The sequence below is a fragment of the Phragmites australis genome, chromosome 8 (genome assembly GCF_958298935.1).
Source record: "Phragmites australis chromosome 8, lpPhrAust1.1, whole genome shotgun sequence".
In the NCBI taxonomy this organism is placed as follows: domain Eukaryota; kingdom Viridiplantae; phylum Streptophyta; class Magnoliopsida; order Poales; family Poaceae; genus Phragmites; species Phragmites australis.
In genome coordinates this window covers 20,402,393-20,429,625 of record NC_084928.1, presented here as the reverse complement: position 1 = coordinate 20,429,625, position 27,233 = coordinate 20,402,393, and the positions used below count along the sequence as shown (strand labels likewise).

The 27,233-nt window shown below is 43.9% G+C and overlaps 1 protein-coding gene and 1 pseudogene across 1 annotated transcript; one reads left to right on the top strand and one right to left on the bottom strand.

Moving 5' to 3' along the window:
• Positions 1–378: 378 nt before the first annotated feature.
• On the top strand, positions 379–3,622 carry LOC133926752 (rho GDP-dissociation inhibitor 1-like). The gene is made up of 5 exons (XM_062372818.1): positions 379–1,194; positions 1,638–1,704; positions 2,679–2,900; positions 3,048–3,172; positions 3,279–3,622. Exons 1-5 carry the CDS (start codon positions 928–930, stop codon positions 3,354–3,356), a joined length of 759 nt encoding a protein of 252 aa, XP_062228802.1. The 5' UTR covers positions 379–927; the 3' UTR covers positions 3,357–3,622.
• A 242-nt stretch (positions 3,623–3,864) lies between these two features.
• LOC133927646 (BTB/POZ domain-containing protein At2g04740-like) lies at positions 3,865–6,028 on the bottom strand (annotated as a pseudogene).
• Between the last annotated feature and the right edge of the window lie 21,205 nt (positions 6,029–27,233).

Sequence of the window (27,233 nt, the reverse complement as noted above, 5' to 3'; positions counted from 1 at the left end):
GCAACAACTACTGCTGGATGATATAATATACCAAAGTCTGATGTCAGCTATGCGGAGTCAGGTGGGCAAGTGAGAAATTACTGCAAGCACAGAAGCATGCGGTGCCCTACCCGTGAAGGCATTCAACACAAGTCCTCAAATTGGGTAACTCCTCTCCGCCTCTGTCACCATCGTAACCGTAAGCACTGAATTATCTGGATACAGGTCACAGCTCTTTCATCATTCGTAAGGACTTATTCCACAGAGTATTTGCTACTAACTTCCAGCAGAGTTATTGCGCCAAGGAGGGTCGTAAACTGCAGCAACTTGCAAAAAAACTATCCCAGGCTCCATTTTGCGACCACAGGTCAACGAGATTCTACGGAAAGCTTGGACAAAATCCCTCTGATATTGAACATTAACATTCCCAAAAAAACATTCGCAAAAAAAAATTTAAAATCTCGTTTGGAATGTGAATGTTTTTTTTTCCAGTTTCTGCGGGAGTTGAGCTTTCTGCAAAATTCCTGCACCAAGAAGCGCCGTAAACAGCATCGGATGGCATGGCCGACCCAGGATTCAATCCTGCCTTGGTAACTGCACCCCTGCCTGCGCGTGACTCATCACCCTCTTCGGGATGCTGAAACTGCAGTGCGGTTGCACCATTAGTGACCATCACGTTCTCCGCACCTTCTTTCGCTTGCTTATTCTTTCTCCTCCCGAGAACACAATCCTTAATTCCTCCCCCCTGCCATTCTTGTGCCCCGGACCTTCCTTATCCTTATTTTACTATATATATATACTCCCTCAAGACCGAGCGAATTCTCTCCTTCAGTTTTGGTGCATCTCGGCATCGGCGCCGGCCACTGGATCGCCGTCGCATCCCCGTGGCCTCTGCCTCTCAGCTTCTTGGGGTTCGTATATCGTCTGACCTGCCTGTGCACCGCGGCGATGTCGTTCGCGGTCGTCGGCGCCATCTCTTCTTGCTCCACCAAGGAAAAGGAGGAGCCACCACTACAGGCAACCCTCGAGGGGAGGGAGCAGGAACAAGCGGAGGAGCAGGTGGAGGTGGTAGACCGTAAGCTCAGCGAGGCATCGCTGTGCCGCACCGACGAGGGCGAGGAGACGGAGGAGGACGACGAGGAAGAGGGGAAGGCGGAGAAGGCCATCGAGCTTGGACCCAGGGTCAGCATCAAGGAGCAGCTCGAGAAGGACAAGGTGACCTCAATTATTTAGCTCGTTTCACGCTTCTTCTGTTCTTGATGCATAATTCTTCTTAATGTTTTTTTTCATGTTACTATCTCTGTTCTTAAATAATGTTTTAAAAACTTGATTTTGTTTTAAGTGGTGTTTACTAAGTGTCCGTATTAAAAACTATTGTAAAATGAAGTTTTAATTCAATAAGTATGGTGGATCAGTGGTTTATGTACAGTTGATTGAATATAGGAGAAATTAATAGAGATAAACATGTCATACCTAAAAAAATTTATTGTAACTTTATTTTATATGTCAAAAGCTAAAATGATATTAAAAGAGAACGGAAGTATTACTGCTCAGTAAAATTGTAACTGCTTAATTGCGTACTAGTACTAGGTCAGTTAATACTCTGCTTAGTTAACTTCTCAATTTGCTGTTGCTGTTGTCCATGGCGTTGTTGTTAGGATGATGAGAGCCTGAGGAGATGGAAGGAGCAGCTCCTGGGCAGCGTCGATTTGAGTTCCGTTGGAGGTAAACTACAAGCTGCACACGCATCACTCATACCTTTTCTATCCCAAACCGTCCGTTCGAACCCTCATTTTGTCTCTTCTTTGGACGGTATGTGTTGCTGATGCATTGCCGGTAGTGCATAGGATACACGTCAGTTTGATTTTCTTTCTGTAGTCTGGTGAACCAATCTTGCTTGTTGCTTTCTGGTTTTCCTCGATTCTTCGTTTACCTTCTAAAGTGCTCACTGGATGGCTGCCATTGTCGCGAGAGTTCAAGTTGAAAGCAGCATTAAGTCTTATGGAACTCCAAACTGTTCCTTAATTACCCGGGAGGTTCTGTTGAAAATCTTACATCTGGGTTTCTCTCGCACCTGGACAAACTGGATCTCTGTACTGGCAAGCACTCGCGTTATCATGAACGGTGCGCTGGGACATCGCATTCGTCATGGTCGTGGCCTCCGGCAAGTTGATCCCCCATGCTGTTCCTCTTGCTCTTGGTCATGGAGGCATTGAGAAAAAAGGCTGGAGGGCGTGCCGCGGCGACCTTTTAATGTCAATCATTTGTAACGCAAGACTGCTGGCAGAGGCTGTGAAAATGCCTCTGGTCGGCACTTTGCCGTGTCTTCTCCATTGTGGTGCCTGGGTATCTAATACTGTACTTTATCTACTATATGATATTGGTAGTCAATGACAATATTCAAGGCAATAATGGTCTCAAAAGCTGCGAAGGGTAATGATACATTGTCTTCCAGTTGTAGCACAAGAGAGCACACGGGACACAGCATAATGATACACTGCGTTCCTCCTAACAGAGCAATGCATACGTCTACAGAAATCATTCGTCATCCTTCTTTTCTTTACTGAAAATAACCATTCGTCATTTCACACCGTCTAAGCTTCGTGCACCGAACGAAATGAGTAATGTCGCATCTCGACAAGAGTTGAACGGAAAAGATCGTGCTCACACGTTTTGTTCGCGTGCACACCAAATTTCAGAGATGCTGGAGCCGGACGTGAAGATCACGAGCATCTCCATCCTGTCGCCCGGCCGGCCGGACGTGGTCCTGCCGCTGCCCGCGGAGCCCAGGGCCAGCAAGGCGCCGTGGTTCACGCTCAAGGAAGGAAGCGTCTACAGGCTCATATTCACCTTCTCCGTCCGCGGCAACATCGTCTCCGGCCTACGCTATACCAACACCGTCTGGAGGACCGGCGTCAGAGGTACATGCCCCATCTTCATCACAGTTTCTTCTCGGCATAGCTGCAAGGTCCCTTCCACCATGTGTAGGCTTATTCTTCTCTGCTCTGTATAATTCGTCGCATGACTGCGAAATGGTTTGATTTTTTTGGAGCAATTGATCTTTGCAGTGGACAGCACCAAAGAGATGCTTGGCACGTTCGGCCCTCAGACCGAGCCGTACACCTACCTGATGCCCGAGGAGACCACCCCATCCGGAATCTTTGCTCGGGGATCATACACTGCAAGAACTAAGGTAAACAAACCTGGGGCATACATAAACCACACCACTCAGCAATGTTCACTTCACCTGCATAATTTGGAAGTCGATGAACGAGATGTTCTGTTTTCTCACTTACCAGTTTCTTGACGACGATGGGAAGCTCTACCTGGAGGTCAACTACACCTTCGACATCCGCCGCGAGTGGACATCGAGCTAATGAGCTGCATACTTCTGAGAATCTGAGTCCTGACTGATTTGTCTGCTCAAAATTCTGAGGCAGCAGCAATTGATCTGTGCTCAATTACAGCTCTGCAGGCATCGGCAATGAGTTCGTTTCAGTGTGTGTAGTGCTGTGACCTTGTTTGTTTTGTTCCAGACGTGTAGGCATTTGTCAGGTCAGTACACTGAGCAACATGGAATCTTGCTTCTCTGTGATATTCCTGTTGGATTCAAAACCGAGACCAGTTTATATCGTTCATACTATTCTTTGTTCTCTCTACATATTTAAATTTCGTTCAAAAGGTCTGTTCCATGTTCATACAACAAAGCATAAACTTGTAGATTTACAAAATCTAAACCACTCAGTGAATACTACAAAAACAGAGCAATACCAGCATTTTGACCAACACAAATGAATTCTAGTCCAGCGCCCTTGGATTCTTTCTCGGCAAAAACATGTTCTGCTACAAAAGAGTTCTAGTTCTTAGTGGAATCAAGCGTTGTCATCATCCTTGAGTTGCACCCTCATCCCTCTCATCTAGCTCAGCACCCTCTGCTTCCAACCATTTCTCGCGCAAATCATCAAGAAGGTTGCCTTGGTCAGTGTTGCCTGCAGTCCCAGGCGCACTGGGACAAGTTGTCCGCAATGAGTCATCTCCAGATGGTGGTGGAGGCGTCAAGAGCAAGGCCCGGAACTCTCGTGTGTCTGTGAACACCTCGAAGTTGCAAGCGATGATATCCAAGCAATACTCCCTTATTTTCACGACCCCGTATCTGCGTTACAGAGGAAAATATAGACATTCAGTAACACACTAAGTAATATATTCATAAACAAAGCATCAAGAATGGTGAACCCACGTACATGTCTGACAACATCGGCCAGTGGCACAAGTCTGCAGGTGAAACACGTTCAAGATGTGGCAACAGCATATAGGCTACAACTCGCTTAAGGGGAAACAGCAAGTACTTCGATGCAACATAAAATAGTTCTTCAGCCTGGTTAGGGTAGTCTTTGTCATTTATTTTTGACGCTGCCTGTTGTAGTCTTTAGTACCTCCACATGTGATGTCCTTGAGGTAGTGCTGCCCTTATGAGTGTGTCGCTGCCTCTGCTTAGTTGAGGGTTCTTCCGTGTCGTGCAGTCCCGGTTGTTTTAGCTGGGGTTTGATAGTGTTAGACATCTTTCTTTCTTTAAATAAAACATGAAAATCCTCTTGCGGTCGTTCTTTAAAAAAAATAGTTCTTCAACCTGGAATATTTGTATTCATATTTAGTTTCATGAAAAATGGAATCTATTCAACATTTATTAAAGAAGAGGTAATAAACTCATGTTTAGTACACTTACCTGATCAGGATCCAAATGCTCTAGCTTATTGGTATACCTAAAATCAACATAAAAACCAAATAAGCCCAAAAACAGCAATAACAAGAACATAGTGGTGAAGTAAACCTCAATGAGATCTTACATGTATTCAAGCATCTTTTCAAATGCTTCTGCACTCAAGTCATGCTCGTCAAGAAGTGGAAGGTTCAGAGCTGCTTGAAATCCACACTTACCTTCGAGGAAATCAATAGCTCGAGATAGCCTGGCTCTAAAGTATTCGGACCTCGAGGCTAAAATCACCTGATGGCAATGGAAAACCTTATCACCAACTTTTATATAAAGATCAGCAAGATCATCATCCTCATCTCATCTGATTCCTCATTATAATAGTCTTCTTCTCTTGAATTAGCTAGACAGCCCTGTAGAATAAGCTGCAATGCTGATGGAAGGCGACCTTCCTCCGCAAGGACTGCGCTTGTAAAATGAATCGTTTCTGTGAATTGTCCAAATCCAGTTCTCTCGCAGACTTGTACTCTGCATACTTCTGATGCACAGCTTCTTTATCCAGTATCTTTTGCAACTTCTGCACTTACAAACTTTGCATGTCCGCGCCAAATTTTCCATGTCATCCACAGCTACCTCGAGTCTATCAGAATAGAAGAAATGGATGCGGCTGTACAAGACACCATAAGACAACTTTTGGTTAGAAAATATCACTTCCTTCCTGTCATTCTAGTCTGTCTTGAATTTCTTCTGGAAGAAAGGAGATCGGGCACAAGAATGACCCGATGAGCTTCAATAGGTTTTCCATCCACGTAGAATGTAATATCCGGAGGGAACATACAAGCACTGGATGCATCATCCTTTGGCCCAAATCCTGCTTATTCAGCATATATGTTAACAAAAACTCTAAATTGTTCCTTCAAAAGTGAAAGTATAAGTCCTTACTTTCACTTTCTAGAAAAGTTAATGTTTGTAAAAGGAAAAAGAACAAGTTTGAAACAAGCCACAAAACAACTTCAGAAAAACATGACAGTTATACTACCTTAAACACGTCTTCTATTTCTGTACGACCTAAAGCAAAGTCGTATTTGGACTTATGCATATTGTGCTGGACTTAAGCAAACACAATACCTTGTAGCATTTGCCTTTGTATACAGCAAGATGACTGATTGCACATACTGTATTTCAATAGTTACAGAAATCAAGGTCATTTCCATTTCCAATGGCATTTTCAAACACGACCATGTGGTAATCTCATGCCACTGAAGACTAGGAAAGAAAAGGCACAAGATTTGTGGATGACGAGGCAGGCTCGGAGGTACCCTCGTAGCAAGGAGGAGCCATGGCGACCGAGGGGGGTGGGGCTTCGGTCGTGGCCCTTAGGGTCGAGATACCTAGAGTTGGCATGGTCATCGAAGGCGGTACAAGGGTGTCCGGGGCGATCGCTCCGAGCAACTAGGAGGGTCGAACCACTGCGCCGGATGTCCTGGAGCAGCACTAGGTTCCCCCGCACACCCTAGGGGACCATGGAGCAGGAGCTCACGAAGGAAATGATGTGTTGTACAGGAGTCAGGTGGAGGAGGCCAACAAGCAAATCCAAGAGCTACGTGAGGAACTCAGATCCCTCCTTTAGTCCATCTCCTCCCAGCATGGGCCTTTGGGGGGACTCAGCGACAGTAGGGACCCAGAGCTAACTTATCATCGAGGGTCAGAGGAACTTCATCGGCTACGGATGGTAGATTAAGCTTCTCCGCTATCCGTGAGATTGCAGATGTGGTCGTGGCCCCTGGGGTTCAAGATGCCTCGGGCTGCACCTGAAAGAGTTCGTGATGAGCTTTGAGGCCAGGATAGAGTCCACAGGAGGGAGGGGGAGGGACGAGGCCACTATTGCTAAGGCTTTTGTCCTAACCATTAAGGGAATTGCGATCTCGTGGTACACCTCTATCCCGATGAGGACGATATTCTACTGGGAGCAGCTTCAGGAGGCATTTTTCTCGCACTTCCAGGGCAACTACACAGCCCGGTCACCGTCAGAGATCTATTTGCAGTAAAATAGAAGGAGAGAGAGCTTGAAGCAATTCACTTGGCGTTTCATGTGAGTGAAGTGTGAGGTGAAGGGCCTCAATGACGATATAGTGATAGACACCACACGATAAGGCCTTCGCCTAGGGGCCTTGGCCTCCCGCTTGGCGCAAAATCCAGTCAAGGATGTGGATGAGTTGTTCACTAAGATGGAAGAATACTCAAGGGCCGAAGATGACGAGCTTCGGAGGCACATTGATAGGCCGGTCTTCGAGACCCAAAGCTATAGGATAGACAAGGAGAAAGCATCTCATGGGAAGAAGAAGGAACAACATCCGAGGGAAACCCACCAGTCCTCGAACAAGCACATGGCCCATCACCGTCATTTTCACCAGCCAAGGAGCCACAAGTGGGGAGTGCTCAACATTGAGGAGAGCCAGGATAGAAGCAGGAAAAGGGGCGGGGGCTCGATGAGGGGTCGAGGCCATGATTTTGGATGGCCCCGCCGCTATACTGCGTGGTACATGGCAAAGGCGCGGGCCACACAACCAAGTTGTGTCCTCATGTGATGGCCCTGAAGGAAGGGATGAACCAGTAGTGCACTAGACATCCAAGCTCAGGGTCCTTGCATGATCCTCGAACAGTGCATCAAATGGGGACACGAAGTGGGCCTAACTTTGGATCAACCCCTGTGTACTCCCATCCTCCCTACTACCCCAAGGTGTGGACTGGAGCCCCTTCCTCGCATCACTCGTAGACACCTGAATTGCCCCCGCCCCCGTTCAAGACGGCTATCGAAGCTCGTCCTAATGGGACGAGGTTCGTTCAGAATGTTGAAGGGCTAGAAGCGTGATATTGGTCATCTCTGGGGGTGCTGGCTACGACTTCGAGTCTAATAGGCAGTGAAGGGAGTATGTACGTAGGGTTAACCATGTGGGAACCAATTCCCCAATGGTCAAGTCTTGATGGTCGCACCAGCCGATCACCTTCTCTTAGGAAGATCTCTGAGTTCAATATTATCCTTATACAGACGCCTTTGTCATTTCTGTGGATGTGTTCAGATCAAAGATACACAAGATGCTGATCAATGGAGGGAGCTTCACTGATCTCTTGTTTGCGGAAGCCTTCGACCAGATAGACATTCCTAGGAGCCGCTACGGCCATCTAGAACCCCATTACAAAGATTCTAGGGGATGCCTGTTGAAGCTCTTGGAAGGATCTCACTCTCAATGTCCTTCGACGAGGGGAGAGGAGTGTAGACAAAGGATATCCTGTTTGATGTGGTGGATGTACCTTAGTAGTAAAATGCTATCTTCGGGCGAGGGATGCTGTCCAAGTTTGATGCAATACTGCATCATGGTTATCTATACATGAAGATGCCCGGTCTAGAGGGTGTCATATCCATCTGGGGACATCAAAGTATGGCTCGCAGGATAGAGCATGGCTATGGTCCAGGTCAGTGGAAGGTGCACGTGATGTCTCAAGGTGACCATGCGATTATGTCCTTGTTAGCCCGAAGGGTGGCTAGCAGCTTCATTTCTTGTTCGGTTGGCTACTCTGCGCCTATAAGCACGCACTTGCCTTCATCCTCTAAGCGCAGTGGGATCCGTTTGATGTTGCCTTCAGGCTTAGCCCTAAGTGGCATGCTTTCCTATTCCTTTGTGTACAACAAGTGGCCTAGTTGTCTACCATGGTCTCCCTGATGACTTGCTCCAGGTACTCCATCGACACCATGATGTCATTGTAATCCACAAACTCTGCAAGTGGTTTATGGAGAAAAACTTCTTAGCACAAATGCAAAATTCATGAAGTTTATTATCTATTTTTGATAGAGGTAAGTTTAAGATGGCATCACCTGTAGCAATGTAAGACGACTTGGAGGAGATCCCATCGCAGTGGTCACCCAGACCAGTGTAAAATGGCTTGGAGGAGCTGCTACCGTAGTGGTCACATGGACCAATGTAAGATGGCCTAGAGGAATTGCCGCCGTAGTGGTCACCAGCCCAAGTGTAAGATGGTTTGGAGAAGTTATTGCCATAGGGCTCAACATGCATCAGACGTAGTGGCAACGGAGCTGTAACCATTGGAGCCGTGGCAATTGTCATAGAGGAGGGGCGAGGGTGCCGAATAGGAGCTGATTGAGCAGCATGGCATCAATAAGAAACATTATCAATGGACCTACAATTAAACATGTTCATGATCTTCTATGACTTCTCATAGATCCTATGGAACAACCCACATCTCTCAGGTGCAGGGACATCTGTCCCACCATCTAGCTGCTCACGGTTAGTACTAGCCTCCATTGAGATCTGGTACACGAGGTCCCTCTGAGAAAAATGTTACATAGTATGAACATAGTTCTTTGTTAGTAAAATTGGTACTAGGAACTAATGTTTGTATTGAAGATACGTATAGCCAATGACTGAGCCTGGTCCCTGTGCACTGAGTAAGTGTCCTACACGTGTCGTGTGAGTCAGCACCTCAGATAATGTGTACATCACTCGAGTCCGCATCCGAGGTAGAAGCCAGGTGAGTGTCGGACCTTGATCTTGGGTTCCCCTGTGCCTCCTGTATTAAACCCTAGATCAAATAGCTGATACGCATAGAATTCAATAAAATAATATCAAATATATACTTTGAATAAAATAATTACCTAAAAAGGCCAAAAGATGGTCTTGTGGACCAGCTAGGCAGAAGAGCCTACAACAGAAGAAGTCAAATAAAGTGGAACAACTCAATGCCACAGGCAACTTGGGTGATGACGCTATCTTAGATTTCTTCTCTTTAACTTCATCAGGGTTGAGATTGATCTTCATCCCAATAATATGAGAGTAGCAAGACTAAGTATGGAAGGTACACAATAAGTCATAACACTACTTCAACAAGTTAAGTAGATGCATAAGGGAGATAACCAAGGATAAAGCCATAGGGCTATAGTTTGGGCGTAAAACTAGTTTTACATGCAGTATGAATTAAGGTGTAACACTTAGTTTAAAATAGTTGATCAAAGGACATGTATTGATAAGAGTTGTTGGCACTGGGGAAAGCTATCTGATCACCTACAGCTCACATCTTTTAGCTAGTTGATACCTAGTTTAACTAGTTTCAACGGCATATAGCTGGCTTTCTCCAAAACATGGGCACATTGCCCGCTCACACATCAAAGGGTACGCACACCACAAATCTAATCACTGTGAATCTGTAACTTCGCATGTCCATAACCGTGGATGTGGCTATTCGAATAGATTTAAACTCTGCAGAGGTTATACATAGTACCCACACAATATACCCAGCCTCCAACCGATGCAAGGTTAGGAGCGAATTATATTGAGACACTTCAATCACCCTTCTTTGTCGGACTATACTAGGAGAGATCCCAAGTGCTCTAGGCCTATGTAAGGGATGCCCGGGCACCACCTGGACCTTCGTGAAGAGTTTGGTTCAATAACACTCCCCCAGAGCACCTGATAAACGCTTGGGTTCTCATTGCTTAGCTGTCCTCATAGTAAAATATCCAACTTGGTCGGGAGATAGAAAAATAGAAAAATCAAGTCCTACCCATAACAAGATGCATGGTTGCACTGGGGTGCCTTAGTATGGAAGCTTAACGATTTGGTCCTTACATGGCCCGAGCAAGCATCTTCATATTAGCAATCCTCCCCTGAGGACTTGTTTACTAGGAGGCATCCTTCTCCAAGTAATTATTGCAAGAGATAGCTTCTAACTTTCAGAGGACTACTCCGCTCACCTCCTGCCCAAGCGGTTTTTAGGGATTTCTTAACAGCGCACCATTTTCCACTAAACACACCATCAATCATCTCAAAACATTTCACTCCTTTGCAAAGCAAGTGATCATAATAATAAGTGATTAAGTACTAACCGAGGATAGAGCAAGTGTCTCCAAAGAGAGCAGAGTAACCAGGCCTAAGCATACTAGTTGATAAGGTTTCATCCAACATTGTTATATCAGGTATTGGGAGTATTCTAAGGTTACTATTCGAATATTGTGAGTAGTGATTGTAGTATGGCTCAGTAAATGAGTTATATCTAACACCAACATTTAAAGAGAAACTATTAAATATAGCATGCATGTATAACTACTGGGTTTTAGCTCATCATTTTATTATATTGCAAACATGGGATCAACATGATACAAGGAAATAGGACTTGCCTTGACGAAGATCAATTCTCGATTGGTCTTATCATTTGAGTCTCCTAGGTTCTTCATCATCGGGTCCCGCCTTTAGCTCCTTCTCCGTGTCCTTGCTTAGGTTCTTGACTTAAACCTATGTAGATTAACAACGAAAAGCACACTGCGACAAAGAAAAGGAATACTAGAACAAATCCAAAGGAACACCAAAGTGAAAGAAGAATGACTAGGAAAACAAAGTGGGAAGACGATTGGCTACTCTTAGCTATGCGAAACTGACTTATGGAGTCTAGCAGGGTTATCTAGTAAAGTTAGATCAAGTTGTTATCCTAGTTGTTTTATTAACTTAAGAGAAAGCCTAATCTAGTCATATTAACTAGGTGAGCTTCTATGAGCTTAACTGTTGGAAAGTGACAGCTAAAGTTCTCTATATGTAGATGAGTGCACATGTACTGGTATGTGTAAGAGCTATACTCTCGTCTACATGAATAGTGTACATATATACATAAGTATATCTCTAGGTGTTTAAAACTATTTGTGCTTAAGCGTCATGATTAATTATTGTAATATATAGCACTAAACCAATGTTATCTAATAAATATTCCTAATTGCCTAGTGTTACTTAATTTCCACTCTAATTAAGTTATATTTTATTGCTATTGCAATTGCATACATGTAATTAATTTGGCACGAAGATAGACTATTTTAGAGAAATATCAATGAAAGAATCTCAAAAATAGACTTAGGATGGAGAACATACCACTCTGAGAAGATTTGCCAAAAAGAAAAATCCTAGAAAAGAGAAGGGCTACTGTTCTATGGAGTCGGTCCATGGGGTTAGTGGACCGAAGGTAGGCTTGTGCATGTGGTGCATGATGGACCAGTGTTGAGGGACGATAGGGGTACTATGTGATGGACATGGTCTGTGGCCAGTGGATTGAAGAGGTGGCTCGGGTGTGTGGTCCACCATGAACCATGGCCATTGACCGAAGGACCAGCTGGACAGTGGGGCCCATGTGTCGGTGTGAGCCATAGAAGAAGATAAGGCTGGCGTGTTCTGTGAGAGAGAAACAAAGGGAGATTGAGTGGAAAAAAATCTAAAAATAGACAACATACATGAGCGTATTTATCGAAATAGACAATATGTCGGCGTATTTACAATTTTAGCATTCGTATTCTGCACCTCATTTACCGAAAAACAATTTTCGGTACACCGTACCCAAGAAATACGCAGGCTCGGCCATATTCGGCACACCGTGTGCCGAATATGGCACTGTAGCCCATATTCGGCACACCGTGTGCCGAATATGGCACTGTAGCCCATATTCGGCACACCGTGTGCCAAATATAAACCGTATTCAGCACGCCGTGTGATGAATATATATCGTATTCAGCACATCGTGTGCCGAATATGCATATTCGGCACACGGTGTGCCAAATATGATGCCAGCGTGTTGTGATTTCATGTAATTGTCAACTTTCAACAAAATTTGTAATTATTTGCTAATTTAAATGTACATTTCAAATTTCCTAATTCACCATGCATGTAGTCTCTAAGGCAGTGGGTAGCCTTAACACTTAGGTATGTTTGAACATGCATAATTTAAAATGTAGTAGTGGCAATATTTCCCCTTGTATCATTGATCATCTCAAGATGATGGTGGAAAGTGACGACGTAAATTAGCGAAAGAATGTCAATAGTGCCAGTCAAGGCTATCATGGTAAGATGGTTGTTGTCTACGAGGTGGTGATTGTAAGTTGTGAGGATGGGTACAAGCAAATCCACCATCATCTTCACAGTCATCAATGTCCTCCAGAGATAGAGGCCTCGGAGGGAGGGGTTGTTGTGGCATGAAATCGTCATTCTCATCGTCATCTTGAGCTATCATGGTAGGAGCACACCCTATTTCCTTGTTGGTTGTACGCCATGTCGATGTGGTGTGTGAACGTCCTCTTGCAGTGTTCGTTGAACCTTCTCCTATATTGTTGCTAAAACGTCGAGGCATCGGTGGCATGAAATCATCGTCATCATTGGCCTCATCATTTTCTGGTTGAATAGTAGAGGGCGCCCTTGTACCCCTTAGGTTCGCTAATCTTTGTCGTCTTCTACGTGAACCAGGCATCACACCCACACTGAAGAGCAAATGCATCACTAAGAAGTGTGGGATTTCTTTGTTGATCAATTCTACGTCTTCCGGGAACACCTAACGTGTAATAGGAGCGTTTGAATCAATGTAAATAAGATAAGCAAGGTGACGAAATAGAAAATGACAAACCTAGATGTGGGATGCATACTGGTCGGCAACATCGCCATCCTTCTTTGCCTCATAGAGAAACCTAGCACAGAAGGATGGTCAGCTAGTTCGCACACCCTGAGATACATTGGATGCCGCTCGTGCAAGAGGGCCCTAAGGTCATCGGTGGTTACATATAGGAGTGAAGCGGTCAACACAGAACAGAAAAGTCTTGCATACAATTTGGACACAACTTGGTTTAGGTTGCTCTCCTTGAAGGGATCATCCTTCCCTCTACGCACAACCTGCAAGGAGGCATTTAGTGCTACATCGATCGTTATAGGTGTCAATAGAAAGTCTGTACTAGAAGATCCCGCCATATATGTATTGATCCTTGACTGCAACGTTCTTGCTCTGCACCAAAGCATGAATCTCTGATTCCATAATAAACAATAAACAAGTATTAAATATCATAATTAATATGTAAAAATGCTTAATAAATAACTAATAAATATAGCTATGTGTCATAATTATTTGAAAAACATTAAATATATTAAAAGTAATTATGTTAACAATACAGTGCATAAGATATAGTAGAGATGACTACAATAATATAGTGAATAATACGTATGTCATGAACAAGTACAAGTGCACCGAATAACAGCACTGGCTACTCAATGATGACATTGCCGCACGCAATCCTCAGGAGTGTAAGCGTCTGGTAGGTGTGTGACCCTCATCCCAGTAGCCTACGCTGGCCCCTGCCGCGTGTGCCTTTGCTCATCATCATCATTGTCCTGACCTGTTGGACCCCCACCGAACGTGTATCCAAACCCGCTAACTCAGCCCCGCATGTACCATGGTGAAGGATCCTGATTCAGAAGTGTGGACGACTGTAGTACGTGCTCTGATGGAGTTCGATATGCCGAAGTCTCACCATCATGGTACCACTGTGAACCCTCAGGTGTATCAGGATATTAGGGGTACTGGCCGCTTAGGAGCTCGGCGAAGCTGCCAGCCTGCATTGCAGTAGCCTAGTCAAAATCATTTGTGCTCCTCTAGTTGGGCGTCTGCTGCGTGCGGTCAATGACGTCCTCATGATGAGTCGATACTGCAGGAGGAGGTGTCATCGAGGTCACAGGAGGTTGTGTCCACCGCGGAGTTGTGAACCCAGTGTACACTGCTCGGGTTCAGGAGCCTCCGTGCACTTCTTGGCTTTAGCACTGGAACATGACACATGATGCTCCGCAGCCGAAGGTGCCTCTCGTAACTATGTCCGAATGGGTTCATCACGGGCACTGGACAAGCGCCTGCTGTGGGAGGCACGACATGGTCCATGGCTGGTAGGTTGTACCCCCTTGAATACGGGGCACAACCACCTAGACCACGTAACACGGATAGCAAGAGATACCCTCTCGTCCTCATGTAGTCCCAGAGAGGGTTCCAATCCCTTCACGTTGATGACCCGCTTACTTCCCCATAAGCTTGCTCTGCCTATGTATGTATTTCGTATGCTGCTTCGGTTTGTATAAAATGAGGGTCATGTTAGTAATACAGATGTAATACTAACGAAAATCATTAGAAGTACCGCATCACTTACCACAACAAGAAGAAGGTGGGCACGATCCTCGGGGAAAGGGTCTGGGGCTAGCTCTACAAGTCCACAGAGTAAGATGTCACCTGTGTGGGAAGGATACCATGAAAGGTACTCCTAGTATGTGCCGTCGTCGTATTGTCCAGCAGGAATGACGATATCCACCGCAGCTGACTCCATCCACCTATTTATGTACTTAGCATTAATGGATGACTAGTCCTGCATGCATGCGGTCACCTGTGCGTTTCTGCTGTATGTGACATAAACAATTATAATTTCTTAACATGGATCATGTAACGTAATAATGGTACGTACAATAACACACTTACTCGTGTGCCCGTTCAGCGTCTGTACACGCTCAGGAGAATATACTTCCACGTTGTTCATATACAACAAGAAGCATTTGGTCATCCATAAGTCCGAGTCACACAAACAAGAGGGTGCGATGAGGCCTCCAGTTGCAATTTCAGTCACTCGTGCCATACGCCATGGATCCCACTCCACAAGATCGGCGCTGAGGACATCAAGATCACTAATCACCCAGGAGTAGTTACCATGGTCTTGCTGGTGAGTCCATCTCAGCCTGGCATGAAACCACCGATACCCCATCGTAGGCCTCATGTTATCTGCTATGCCATCAGAGGTGGGGACTGGATAGTAGCTCTTGCTCACCTATGGTCGACAAACTGGGAGGTACTCTCAGCTCCATAGTTGTAAGAGGTGTAGGCAGACTGAAACAAATCCCGTCTTATTTGACCGCTGAGTTGCACACAATCCTTTGTATGTAACAGCCAACACAGTAGATCCCCAAGTGTAAGATGTCAGCTCATAAGGATGTAACGCGAGCTGATCCGCTAACCATACAATATGAGAGAGGACATAATCGCCTGCCGTGTTGCAGAACATGATGCCTCCCAGCATGATGTACAAGTACACCTCATAATGTTGCATAATTGTAGCCTCGTCCGCATCCCATGGGTATGGACCGAACTGTAGTAGCCCATGAATCCAGGATATGGAGAGGCCAACATCCTTCATGTCATATTGCACACCAAACCTACAAGATTCAGAGACTCAATGAAGCATGAATAACACTAGAACATATGAAGTGCATTACATAACAAATAATTACCTGTCCTGAATATAACTCTTCCACTGCTCTGTTGCTGATCGCGAAAGTACTAACGGGGTGCCCCTGATCGGCAACCTGGTCAGCATGGCCACATCCCTCAAAGTTACAGCCATCTTTCCAAAAGGAAAGTGGAACGTGTGCGTCTCAAGACGCTAACGATCGATGAGACCTGTAAGCAGTGACACCTCAATTGGCGGGAGGGGAGTCCTGCCACGGCTTGCCATGGGAGCTCTGGCCATCATGAGAGCATACGGTAGTAGTCCTGCCTGTGCGAGTAGCTCATGGAACTGAGCGTCTAACTCCTTAATCTTGCGCACATTCCTGGCACGCAACGGAAGCAACTGCAAAGGTATCCAATACATGTATTGAGTAAGTAAAAAGTTATCATGGCAATTGAAAAGCACGTATAATCGTTGCACCTGTTGCCCTGTGAAAATCATCCTTCCCCTATGGTTCTCATCGTACCACAGCTGAAGAAGCTCGCGAAGACGACCGTGAGCCTTGACAATGATTTCAAGCTTCATGGTTCAATTAAAAAAAATGTAAGACAATAGCTATTACATGTACTGTACATTACATGAACATTTATGTGATGCTACTACCCTTACGATGTTTTACGAAAAAGGTAGAACAACTAATAGGTGAATAACAATTTATAATACAAACCATGTCTACGATTAACTTCATAAAACAAACTAAATTGTCAACTCTAATACAATACATTTCGATCATAGCCTGATAGTTTACTGCTGGGTTGGACAAGTCCTCCTGTCATGGCCAGATTGTTTGCAAATTTTGCATTTACGTAGGCCATCAACAATATCTGCTGCATCCATGTCACCTTACAGCCTCATGGCTCTAGGCTTTCCAGGATCTATGCGTCGTGCTCCGTGATAAGATACCCACTTAGGCCCCTCAATCGCTTTGTAGCTGCTTCCGATGTTGAAGAAACACATCTTTGGAAGCCATGTGCTCCTCAATGCATCGATCGTGAAGTAGGGTGATATGTACAGTGATCCATTATTGCTGTCCATGTCCCTGCAAGTATGAAAGACATGGGAACATGAGATATTATTGCATGTGCACTTCACCTCATGAGGACCAATTTGACATTGTTGCACGGAGTCCTCCGCGCTATACCCTGAAGTGTACCAGCGATGGTATAGGACCTCAAATTCATTGTTGGCCTGGTCATAGATCCTAGTCCAATGAAATTGTGCCTTAATCCTCCTTCTGGATATGATTTCCTTCACCTTAGGTGCGAACCGCATACTGCACTCTATTGCAGCTATACCACGGTCTCGAAAGTAGTCAGCTGTTCTATAGAACGTGAGCTCAATGATGGCACACAACGAGAGGCCGCGTACACCCTTTAGGACATTGTTGAATGCCTCTGCTATGTTTGTTGTCATAATGGTATACATAACAGGAGAGACAATAATTTTAGAAGGGATATTTGCGTAAGTCTACTGGTTCTGAAGACACAACCCTTTAAACCTCTTTACAAGACCCTTGTTGTGGTACCTTATGTACAGGTTCGCGCTCAAGTGTCGCATGCACCACCTTCTCTCCACATCAGACCATGCAATGGAGTATTTTGTGCCGTCATGCAGCACATCCAGCGCATGTAGAAGGCCCTTGTTGCGGTATGAGAGGATGCAAACTCGTTCCCTATTGTCCACGACACGTGTCCTCCTCAAGGTGAGGAACCACAACCAGCTATCATTGTTCTCACTCTCAACCATTGCATTCGCCGCCATCACTATGATAAGGTTACCATGGTACTTGCTACTAAGAAATGTGGCATCCACACATACAACCGGCTTGCAATGTCTGAAAGCTTCGATGCATTGTGCAAAGGACCAAAAAAACCTAATGAGCTATCAGTCAGTGCTGCTGTATGACCCATCCTCCAGCTTGATTGGCTCATCCGCTATGGCCCACTGAGTCCCTAGATTCGTCATGGCAATCTTCTGTAGCAACCTCGGAGCATAGTTGTAAGACTCTTCAAAGCTTTCGAACAGCATCTTCAATACCTTCTGCTTCACTCGCCACGCGGTGTGATAATTGATCAGTATACCCGTCTTAGTCTACACGTCCTCCATAATGGATTTTGGCGACAAACAAATGTTCTTGCCAACAAGGGTGATAAGTTGTTGGGCTATGAACCTCGCATCAACGGTATGGCTCACATTCCTAATAGCTTCTTCGCTACATGTATGTAGGGTGTGTCTACTGAGCACAAAATAGCTATCATATTTTGGCTTAATTTTTCAACCGTACTCTCTATGAGCTGGCAGTTCTGAATTGATATGAGCCTCCCATCACTACAACAGAAACAGTCATCCATGCCGCCCCATCAGTGCTGGTTATGATAGAACCGGCACTGATGAAGTATCAGTGTCGGTTTGTAACTTCTCGCGGTCGATCAATGATCGAGTCGGGTTGAACCAGCACTGATACTTCAGTGCCAGCTCGTAACTATGAGCCGGCACTGATACTGAGCATCAGTGTTGGTTCATATTACGAGCCAGCACTAATAAGTCGAGTCTATATAAGGCATCGTCCTCTTCCCCAGCTCTTCACGCCAACCTTCGTCTCTTCGCGCCAATCGAGCTACCTCACTGTCGAGCAGCCTCACCGTCATCTCTTCGTGCCAACTGAGCACATGGTGAGCTTCGCAGGGTCGTGCTCTTCCTTTAGCGCTCCTCTTCTTCCCCTCAGCCCAAAGCCGTGCCGCCTCGCACGCCGCTGGTGGAGATTCGAGCGGGCCCATGCCCCTTTTTGTGTATCGCTGAATCCGCATGCCCGCGTAGATTCTCTGGCCGCTGACCCCGGCCAAACAGCGCCGCCATCGTCGTCGGCGAGCTCGGCGGAACGCCGACGGCAATGGCTATGCGCCATGTTGACCGAAGTGAACTTGGCCGGTCCCACTTTGCATGTGCTGGGCTAGGTACCGTTGGGTACAAAAAGTATTTTAGAGCTTTAGATATTATTTTTATTTTAGTTAAATCAAAACGAAATAGAATTATTGTTCAATGGTTAAATCGGCTGAAAAATTATAAAATGTGTAGAAAATTAAATAGTGCTCCAAAAATTATGAAACTAATTTTGTTAGCTTTGTTTTAGCATACTCTACATGTTAAAAATGCTAGGAGAAATGAAATGTATATTTAAATTTCAATGGTTAATAAAATAGGATTAAGCATCGCTAATTCATAATTAATTAATAGATAGCCCAGTTATGACTAGTTCTTATTAGTTACAATTGGCATTGACTCTTTGTACAAGTCATGCCCGATTGACCTATATATGTAACATATGGTCAATCAATCTATTGTGTGAAATTATTTCGGTTTCATGGTATTAGATGTTGTCACTCATGCGACCACTTGCTTTTGCTAACCCTAGCTACCAGCCTCTCACCTAGCACTAAACCCTAGCCGCCAGTCTCTCGTCCGTCGCTACCCATCCCCCTTTAGATGAGGTCATGGCAGGAGAAGAGGAAGCCCGCTATGCTGAGGAGGCTGGTCGTGAGGCTGCAGCTACCTGCCACGAGCAGGAGGCCACCGGAGCGCACCCTCACTATTGCTGAGGAGACCACAATTGCTAAAGGGCAGGCGATCACCATCCTCAATGTTCGCTCCCTCGTCCACATCATCCTCGACCTCCAATCACCCAACTACTCCAAGTGGTGAGGGCTCCACCTCGTCACCTTGGGAAAATATGCCTTCTCCAACCATGTCATCCCCAACAACACCTACTTCGATGTTGCGGCTTCAACCCGGATGAATTGCACCATCCTCTCCTGGCTCTATGAAACCATCTCTACATAGCTTTGTAATATCATGATGACCCCCACCACTTTTCATCAATGTCATCATCAGCTGGTGCATACCGAAAGCTGGGTGAACTTCTTCACATACACATTCACTGACACAGAACCTTGCTTCAAGTTGTGGAATTCCTTCTTCATCATAGTAATAGTGTTGGCTGGTATATAGTGGTGATGAAAATCTCCTTTAAATTCCACCCAAGTGACTAACTCATGGTCCTCATGAGCATTGCAAAAGACATCCCACCAATCAGCAGCATGACTGGTGAGTTGATGAGCAACATACAAAACCTTATCGTGGTCATTGCATTGGGTGATGAATAGTTTCTTCTCAATTTTCTTTAGCCAATCATCAGTAGCAAGGAGTTCAATGATGTGGGAGAACGTGGGTGGCTTGGTTCTCATAAACTCCCCCTACTTGGACTGGTTGTTACGTATTAGCCATTGCTTAGGCCATCCCTTGCAAAATCTGGGTTTGCATAGCCATAAAGCCATTGAAGGTGGTTGTGGAGGTGGATATGTTGCATGGTTGTCACATCCTCCAGGGTTGTTCCTATTGTTGACCATCTGGCAGGGGGTAGGACATAGGTAAGAGGAAAGCAAAAAGTTCTAAAGGGAGGATCTATGTTATAGAGACTCTTAATATTCTCATACCCTACTTCTAAGATGTAGATGCAGACAGGGCGCGTAAAGGCGATCTTGCAACCCACATCTTTCATGGACAAGTAATAAGATCCATAAAAACTAGGAACTCTAAAATGACCTAAATGACAATATAGATCAATATCCTATAACTTAAATGGGTGTTTCCTTATCACATACCCCTAGTGGGGTTGCGGGTTCTCCATCTGAATCACTATCCAGGTATTCTGATCCTAAACATGTGAGAGGCTTAGAATGAGATCTCTTGCTTGGAGATGAGGCTGGTGTAGGGGTAGCATCATGTAGACGATGACAAAGTCCTATGTTCTCTTATTAAGCATCTTCAAGCGGTGATGTATGGACTTCAACTCTAGCATAGCACCCTCATAGAGTCGAACTGTCACACATGGTTTTAACGTACAAAACCAAGTATGGCTTATGTGTGCCTAGGAAGTTCATCACACATAAGCAAATCATAGATGAAATAACAGTACCAATACTTTAATTTACAATTATTCAACTCTTACATTAAAGAATTCAACTAATAACTCAATTAGCTAAATGAGGGCAAATTAAACGACGGCAGCGAGACAAAAGCATTGACAACCAAGCACTCCATAGGCACCGACCGAAAAACAGGCTCCTAGAACACCAGGTCATTGTCTTGGAAATCTTCAAATTCTTCCACTGAGTAGCATATGTATTGTGCGAGATAGCAAGAGTGAGCATATGGAGTACTCAGCAAGCGTGGTAAAGTAATGACATGTAGGCTTTCAACAAGAATAGCCTAACATATGGTATATTTGCATAAATACAAGTAAAGAAATAGTGATGTAACTGAAAAGCATTAAACAATTGTTAAGTGAATATAACCCAAACGACCCAACAACTATCCAACACCATAACAATCTAGTACCACCTGCACCATAACTACAATCAACTAATCATGTGAGAATCCAAGTCTCTCATGACCGTGAGCACGATTGATATATTAGATTTTACACTCTACAGATGTTGTCTAGCTTTCCCCTCGAGTCGTGATTTTCATGTTGTCGTGTTCATGAGACACTTAACACATGCTAGTGGCATGCCGCCAGGAGATCACCACAAAGCATGGTGCATCAATTAGGTCCTGGTACTCCAACATATGCCAGTCATGTGTCTAATTGATATGCTAAGCCTTACCATATCGGCCTCGTGGTTGGTACGGTATTTCTTGGGTTGTTGCTCCACGAACTGGTCTTATATGTGACACTTAGGCAAAGACTACACAACAGTGAAATAACCAGTAGAAAGAGTGAGGCAGATGTTACGGCCATCCTAACCAAGAGAATTAACCCGCTTGGAACGTATCCACAAGTCCACCATACTTACCATCATCAAACTACCAACTCTTTGCCTAAGCCCTAAGGTTTCATGTTACTATATCAAGCTCACAGTCACCAATTTCGTATGTCCACTAATCCTGTAAAGGACCCTTCCCAACATCCTAACAGCAAGTCTAAGCACTTCTACCTACTAAAGACACCTAACCATAAACCACCTAGGTTCCAAGAAATGATAAGGGAAAAATCTAGGAAAAACCATAATATAGGTGACTACCCGTTAGATTAATAGACAGTGCATGCAATTTGTTAAACAAAACATTTAAAAACATAGGTTCACGATGATCAGGTACACTAGCCTTCTCCTTGCAGCTGCTTAGTGTACTTTAGCTCTTGATCTTGATGTTCCTCAAACTCTGAGGCGTTGTTGTCTAATCGCACAATTACCGGCAAAGCATAGAAACAAAAACACTTAGAATAGTAAAAAAATAAAAGAACAACAAGATAAAACCTATCTAGAAAGATAGAGCTCTGAAAAATGAATTTAACGATGCAAGAATCACTTAAAAAAGAGCTAGAATGAAAAAGATATGCTAAAAACAAGATTAGGACTTAATTTGAAAGAAATAGAAAGTTAGGGACCTTTTGCAAAAATAGAGGGAGATATTTATAATTATGGAAATATTTAGGGACTAGACTATAAAAATTGGGGCCTTTTGTGAGAATAGGAAAGTTCAGGGGTCTATTTACAAAATTATCAATTATTGGAATTAGTTTTTATACTAAAAAACCTCTTTTAACTTGTAGGGCTGATTGGGCTTGATACATGGAGTACACGTAGGTAGCATGACTGATGTGGCACACACATGACAGGGTGACGTGGCTGGGGTGCTCACTATGATAAAGTGCATGACACGTGGCGGATTTCCACTGGCTACCTAAGGGGTATGATTAAATCCAATCATGATCACCGGCTTGAGATCGGACATCATGAGGAGGTTTGGGCGGTCGGGGAAAAAGAGCACGGTTGCAGCGAGGGGGAGGCGGTGGCGCACTCACCGGAGAGATGCCAGAATCACGTTCTGGTGGAAAATGAAGAGAGGCTCACGGGAAAACCGTTTTGGGGCTTACCAAGGTCAGTAAGGCTTAGAAAGATGCACTGTGAGGACAGAGATGGCGAAGGGCTTGAGAATTCGTCGATGAGGCGGCTTCGGGAGTGAAATGGCGAAGGCGATGATGGCTAAAGCTTTGACGGAGGCAGACTCGTCTGTTGGTGGTTTCGGGCGGCGCTGGGCGGCTCTAGAACAGCGAGGCAATGGGCTTGGCTGAAGGTATTGTTAATGGTAGCGGTAGCGTCTAAATCCCGACAGATGCACTGGATGCGGCGGCTTCAACTTGGGGAAAAACACGAGGGGGTCACAGGGATTATATAGGCAGCCATGAGAGGCATCGGGGCTGACTGGACTCCTAGGGTGGTGGCAGTTTCCTTTCCTACACGCGGCAATGTTGAGTCCAGATCGGAGATGACACGGGCGAAGGCGCGGGGTGAAGGCGGGAAGCGGTCGAGGCATCTTCGAGCAAGTGAGCTGAGCGGGTGCATGCGGCTGAGCCGCCATGCACGGAGCTAGGCCAGGAGCATGGCTGGTGGCGAGTGGGTCGAGAGAGAGGTGGGAGACCTGGTTGGAGTTTCTTTCCTTTTTAATTTTCTTTTCTAAATTCTTGTGAAAATCAAAAGCCATAAAACAAATCCAAACAAAAACAAAGGAAACTCTAGACGACTAATAACAACATGAATGCATCTCTAGCAAATATAACCTATGTCAATTTGGAATTTAATTTTATAAAATAGATTTTAACATATTCTATTGATTTAAACTCAATTAATTCTAGAAAATTTAGGAATTGCAAAAGTTGAAAAATAGGGTGTTACACGAACTCCGGTATCTAGGCTTGTGGGATGTAGTGATACATAGTCCTTGATAGCTTGACGTGCATCATCTCGTATACCTTCTTTAAGGCTAGCCCTTCTCGACTCCATGGAGTAGTTGCACATAAATCTGAGTCCCTTGTGTGCACGGCTTCCATAGATTAAGACAGTGGCATTTCACTCTGTACCGTTGGCTTGCCTTGATCCCTCATACAACATCTTCTTTTGGTATCCCATGTCTGTTAGCACAAACAAAAGCATCATTGATAAAATATCTTGGCACAATCCATTGGAGTGGCAAACTTCGTTGAGATCCGATGCCATCTGTAGGTTGAAGCATATGGTGGGGTAAGTAAACCGTTGGGAAAAGAGGAAGGTGAGAAGTCTTTGAGCATAGGTTTAGGTTTTCCAAGTTTTCATCTTTTTACGGCTGACCATGCTATCTAATTTTGTGTTATAGGTCGATATGACTCTAATATCACCTTTATCGAGACTGGTCCAGGGAAAAGATCAATCTCACCTATGTGCAGAGCTTAGGAATCAATTCCAACATATACTGACTTCATAGATTAATATCATTACAATATCACAATTAATCATCATTAAATCTTCTTAAAAATGAGACCTTCAAGGGCCACGATCCAATAAAACTGTAACGTAACTATGTAGTCTTTACTCCTTTATGTCATCTACACAGACACGACGACGTAGAATGCATCTTAGAATGAAGCAACCTCAGCGAATTCTTTGATTCGTTCTCCAACTGAGTGCTTGGTGATAGCAAGAGTGATTACACATCGTACTCAGCTAGTTGTGAGGATATGCATATGAAGACTTGACAATGGTATGACAATGTGGCTCTTTTGTATAAAACAACATTGAAGTAAAAGTATTTGAAAAGCATAAATTATTAGGTAATAACTGTAAATAAACAACCACCTCAAGATTCCAACCATCTTAACTTAAACAACATTCCAAATCCCTAACCAATGTTCCCACCACCAATGTTAAATGAAACCTCAATCATAGTTCACACCACTATGATTGACCAAACCAACCATACCATTAAGTTCTAATGATGTGGCATTTTCTTGCCACTCATAACTATGAGTATGGTTGATTAACTAGTTTCACACTTTGCAGAGGTCGTACACTTTACCCACAAGCCATGATTATCCATTATGCCTATGTTCATGTAACACTAGCACACTTCTAGGGTGTGCAGCTAGAAAATTATTACAAAGCTTTTATAATGCTCATTTGAGCAAGTGCATAACCGTTGAGGTTTCACCGCTGCGTGAATACACAATAACAGAAGCCCCCTCTTGCACCAATGGAACATCATGGAAGTACATCATTTTGTTCCGCACAACGGGAAGATCTACACAATGTTGAGAGTATGCAAATTAATTGGCTAGACCCGTCCCATTCCAGACTTGTTGCTGTATTGTTTACTAGGAAAGATCACTCTATGAACTGATCCTTAGATTTGAGTAAGACTACCACATCCCAACCGTACAACATGTTCCAGTCTCATCCAACCATTTCTCAAATCCCTATTACATGTTGCTACAAAATTATGTCATCACCTTTTATCATTATTGCATATGACCATTAACAAGTTTCGTAGATCCATCATCATGATCACCATCCCAAAACAAGACTAAGCATCATCTACCCTTCCATAACCCAAAATCATAACCCTGGTGATAAGGATGATAAGGGAAAACTTGGGTAAAACCTAACTCTTAGGATTTTCAACAAATTATGCAATTTTGTAAAATAAAACATTTATTAAACTAGGATAAATATGTTCAAAGAACATTACTTGATTTCACTATACTCAGTTGGGTCTTTAAATATTGATCCTGCAGTCCTTCTAGCTCATCTGGAATGTTAGCGTCTACTCGCAAACATAAGAGAAAAGGCAACGCATAAACACCAAGGTCCAAAAAAAACCAAATATCACAACAAATATCATCACATAAGATTGCACTTTTTTGGACAATCCAGCGAAAGAACGGGTCAAATCAGAGCTACAGTTAACAAGTTATGGCTTTTGAAAAATTAAAACAAGACCAACAAGATTATCTACAGATGAAATTATGTTGCTAGAAATTTTCCAGAATTTTTTAAAGTTATTTATGATTTTCTATGATTCTTTACGATTTTTCTAGAATTTTCTAGCATTTATTTAAATTATAAAGATATATAAAACATAAAAAAATTAAATAAAACTATTAAAATATTATTTAAATTATTTTCCAAATTATTCCTATTTTTAGAATTATTTTTTACTGAAAACTAATTATTACACGATATATATATTATTAATAATAGCAGTAGAATGTAAAAACATAAAATAAAAAAGAAAAGGCTGACTGGTCTTGCTAACTCGGCAGCCCTTGCCGATGTGGCTAGCTATGTCAGTTAAACGGCTGACGCGGCATGACAACTCAGCGTGCTGGCGTGGCCAAATGGCGGCATCACGACCCGTCTAACGACACTGTCAAACTCATTAAATCTCGCACGTCCCAGATATAACAACTAAGATCTAATGCTATGAACGGGTACCTGATCTTCTAATATGTACCGTAGATGCTGGATTGGATGACTTACTATGCGTTGGCTTCTTCTTCGGCTCAGGCGACAGGAGTGATCAGCTTCCCGTGGCGGTGCATGACCAAAACCTCACCAGAAACACGTCACCATGGGCGGCTTTCTTTGGTAAGCAGTCGTATGTATGATAATTATCATCTCAATCGAGCTATACAGTCATATATATGATAATTAGTTATCTTTTTTCTTCATTTATTCATCTAATTTTTATAGGGAAAGGAATCACATTTATGTCTATCTCTTTCCATTTTTTGGGGATTTGGAATCGGACAGCGGCGAATCCCCTTCTTCAATCTCGTAAATGTTTCGGGCTCAAACATGTGCGTCTTCCTGGTGGTCTCTTGAACACTTCTAGAAGGCGGGGTGTGGGTGTCTGGCTCAGCTTCATCGGATCGGACACGGCGTTCTTCCTGTTGTTGTGGCCGTGTCGGGCAGGCCGCAGAGAGCAGATACAATAAGATTGGACAAGGTGAGGAGGAAGAAAAAGATGGGCCAGCCGACATGCTAATGGGCCAAAAGAGAGAGTGAGGGAAGAGATGGCGGACGAAAGGCACACATACACATATTAATATAGTAGCACACGTATACATAGCAAGAATTTTCAAGCAACCATATTTATATATATATATATATATATATATACATATACTTATATATACTTTCTATTTTGAAAAGGAAGTATACCCCTTTCATATATATATATGCCTATACATATATACACATGCACACACATATATATATATATGTATGTATACACATATGCATATACACACTTAGGGTTTATTTAGTTTTGCAAAAACTTTTTATTTCTTCATAAAAGAAAAATTTATTTCTTTTGGTTTTAGAAATTGGGCTGTTTCAATGGCTATCCAACTCTTCACAGCAGTCGCGCGCACACCCCAGGCTCTCACCGCAGGCTGCCCCATCAGTTAAGATTGGTTAACATCGATTACAACCGATTACGATCAATTACGATCGGCTACTATGTACCTATTGATCGCCACGTACAGTAACATCCGGGTGTGTGGACTCCTATGTCCAGCCAAGGCGTCTGGGATTAGAACGTGCT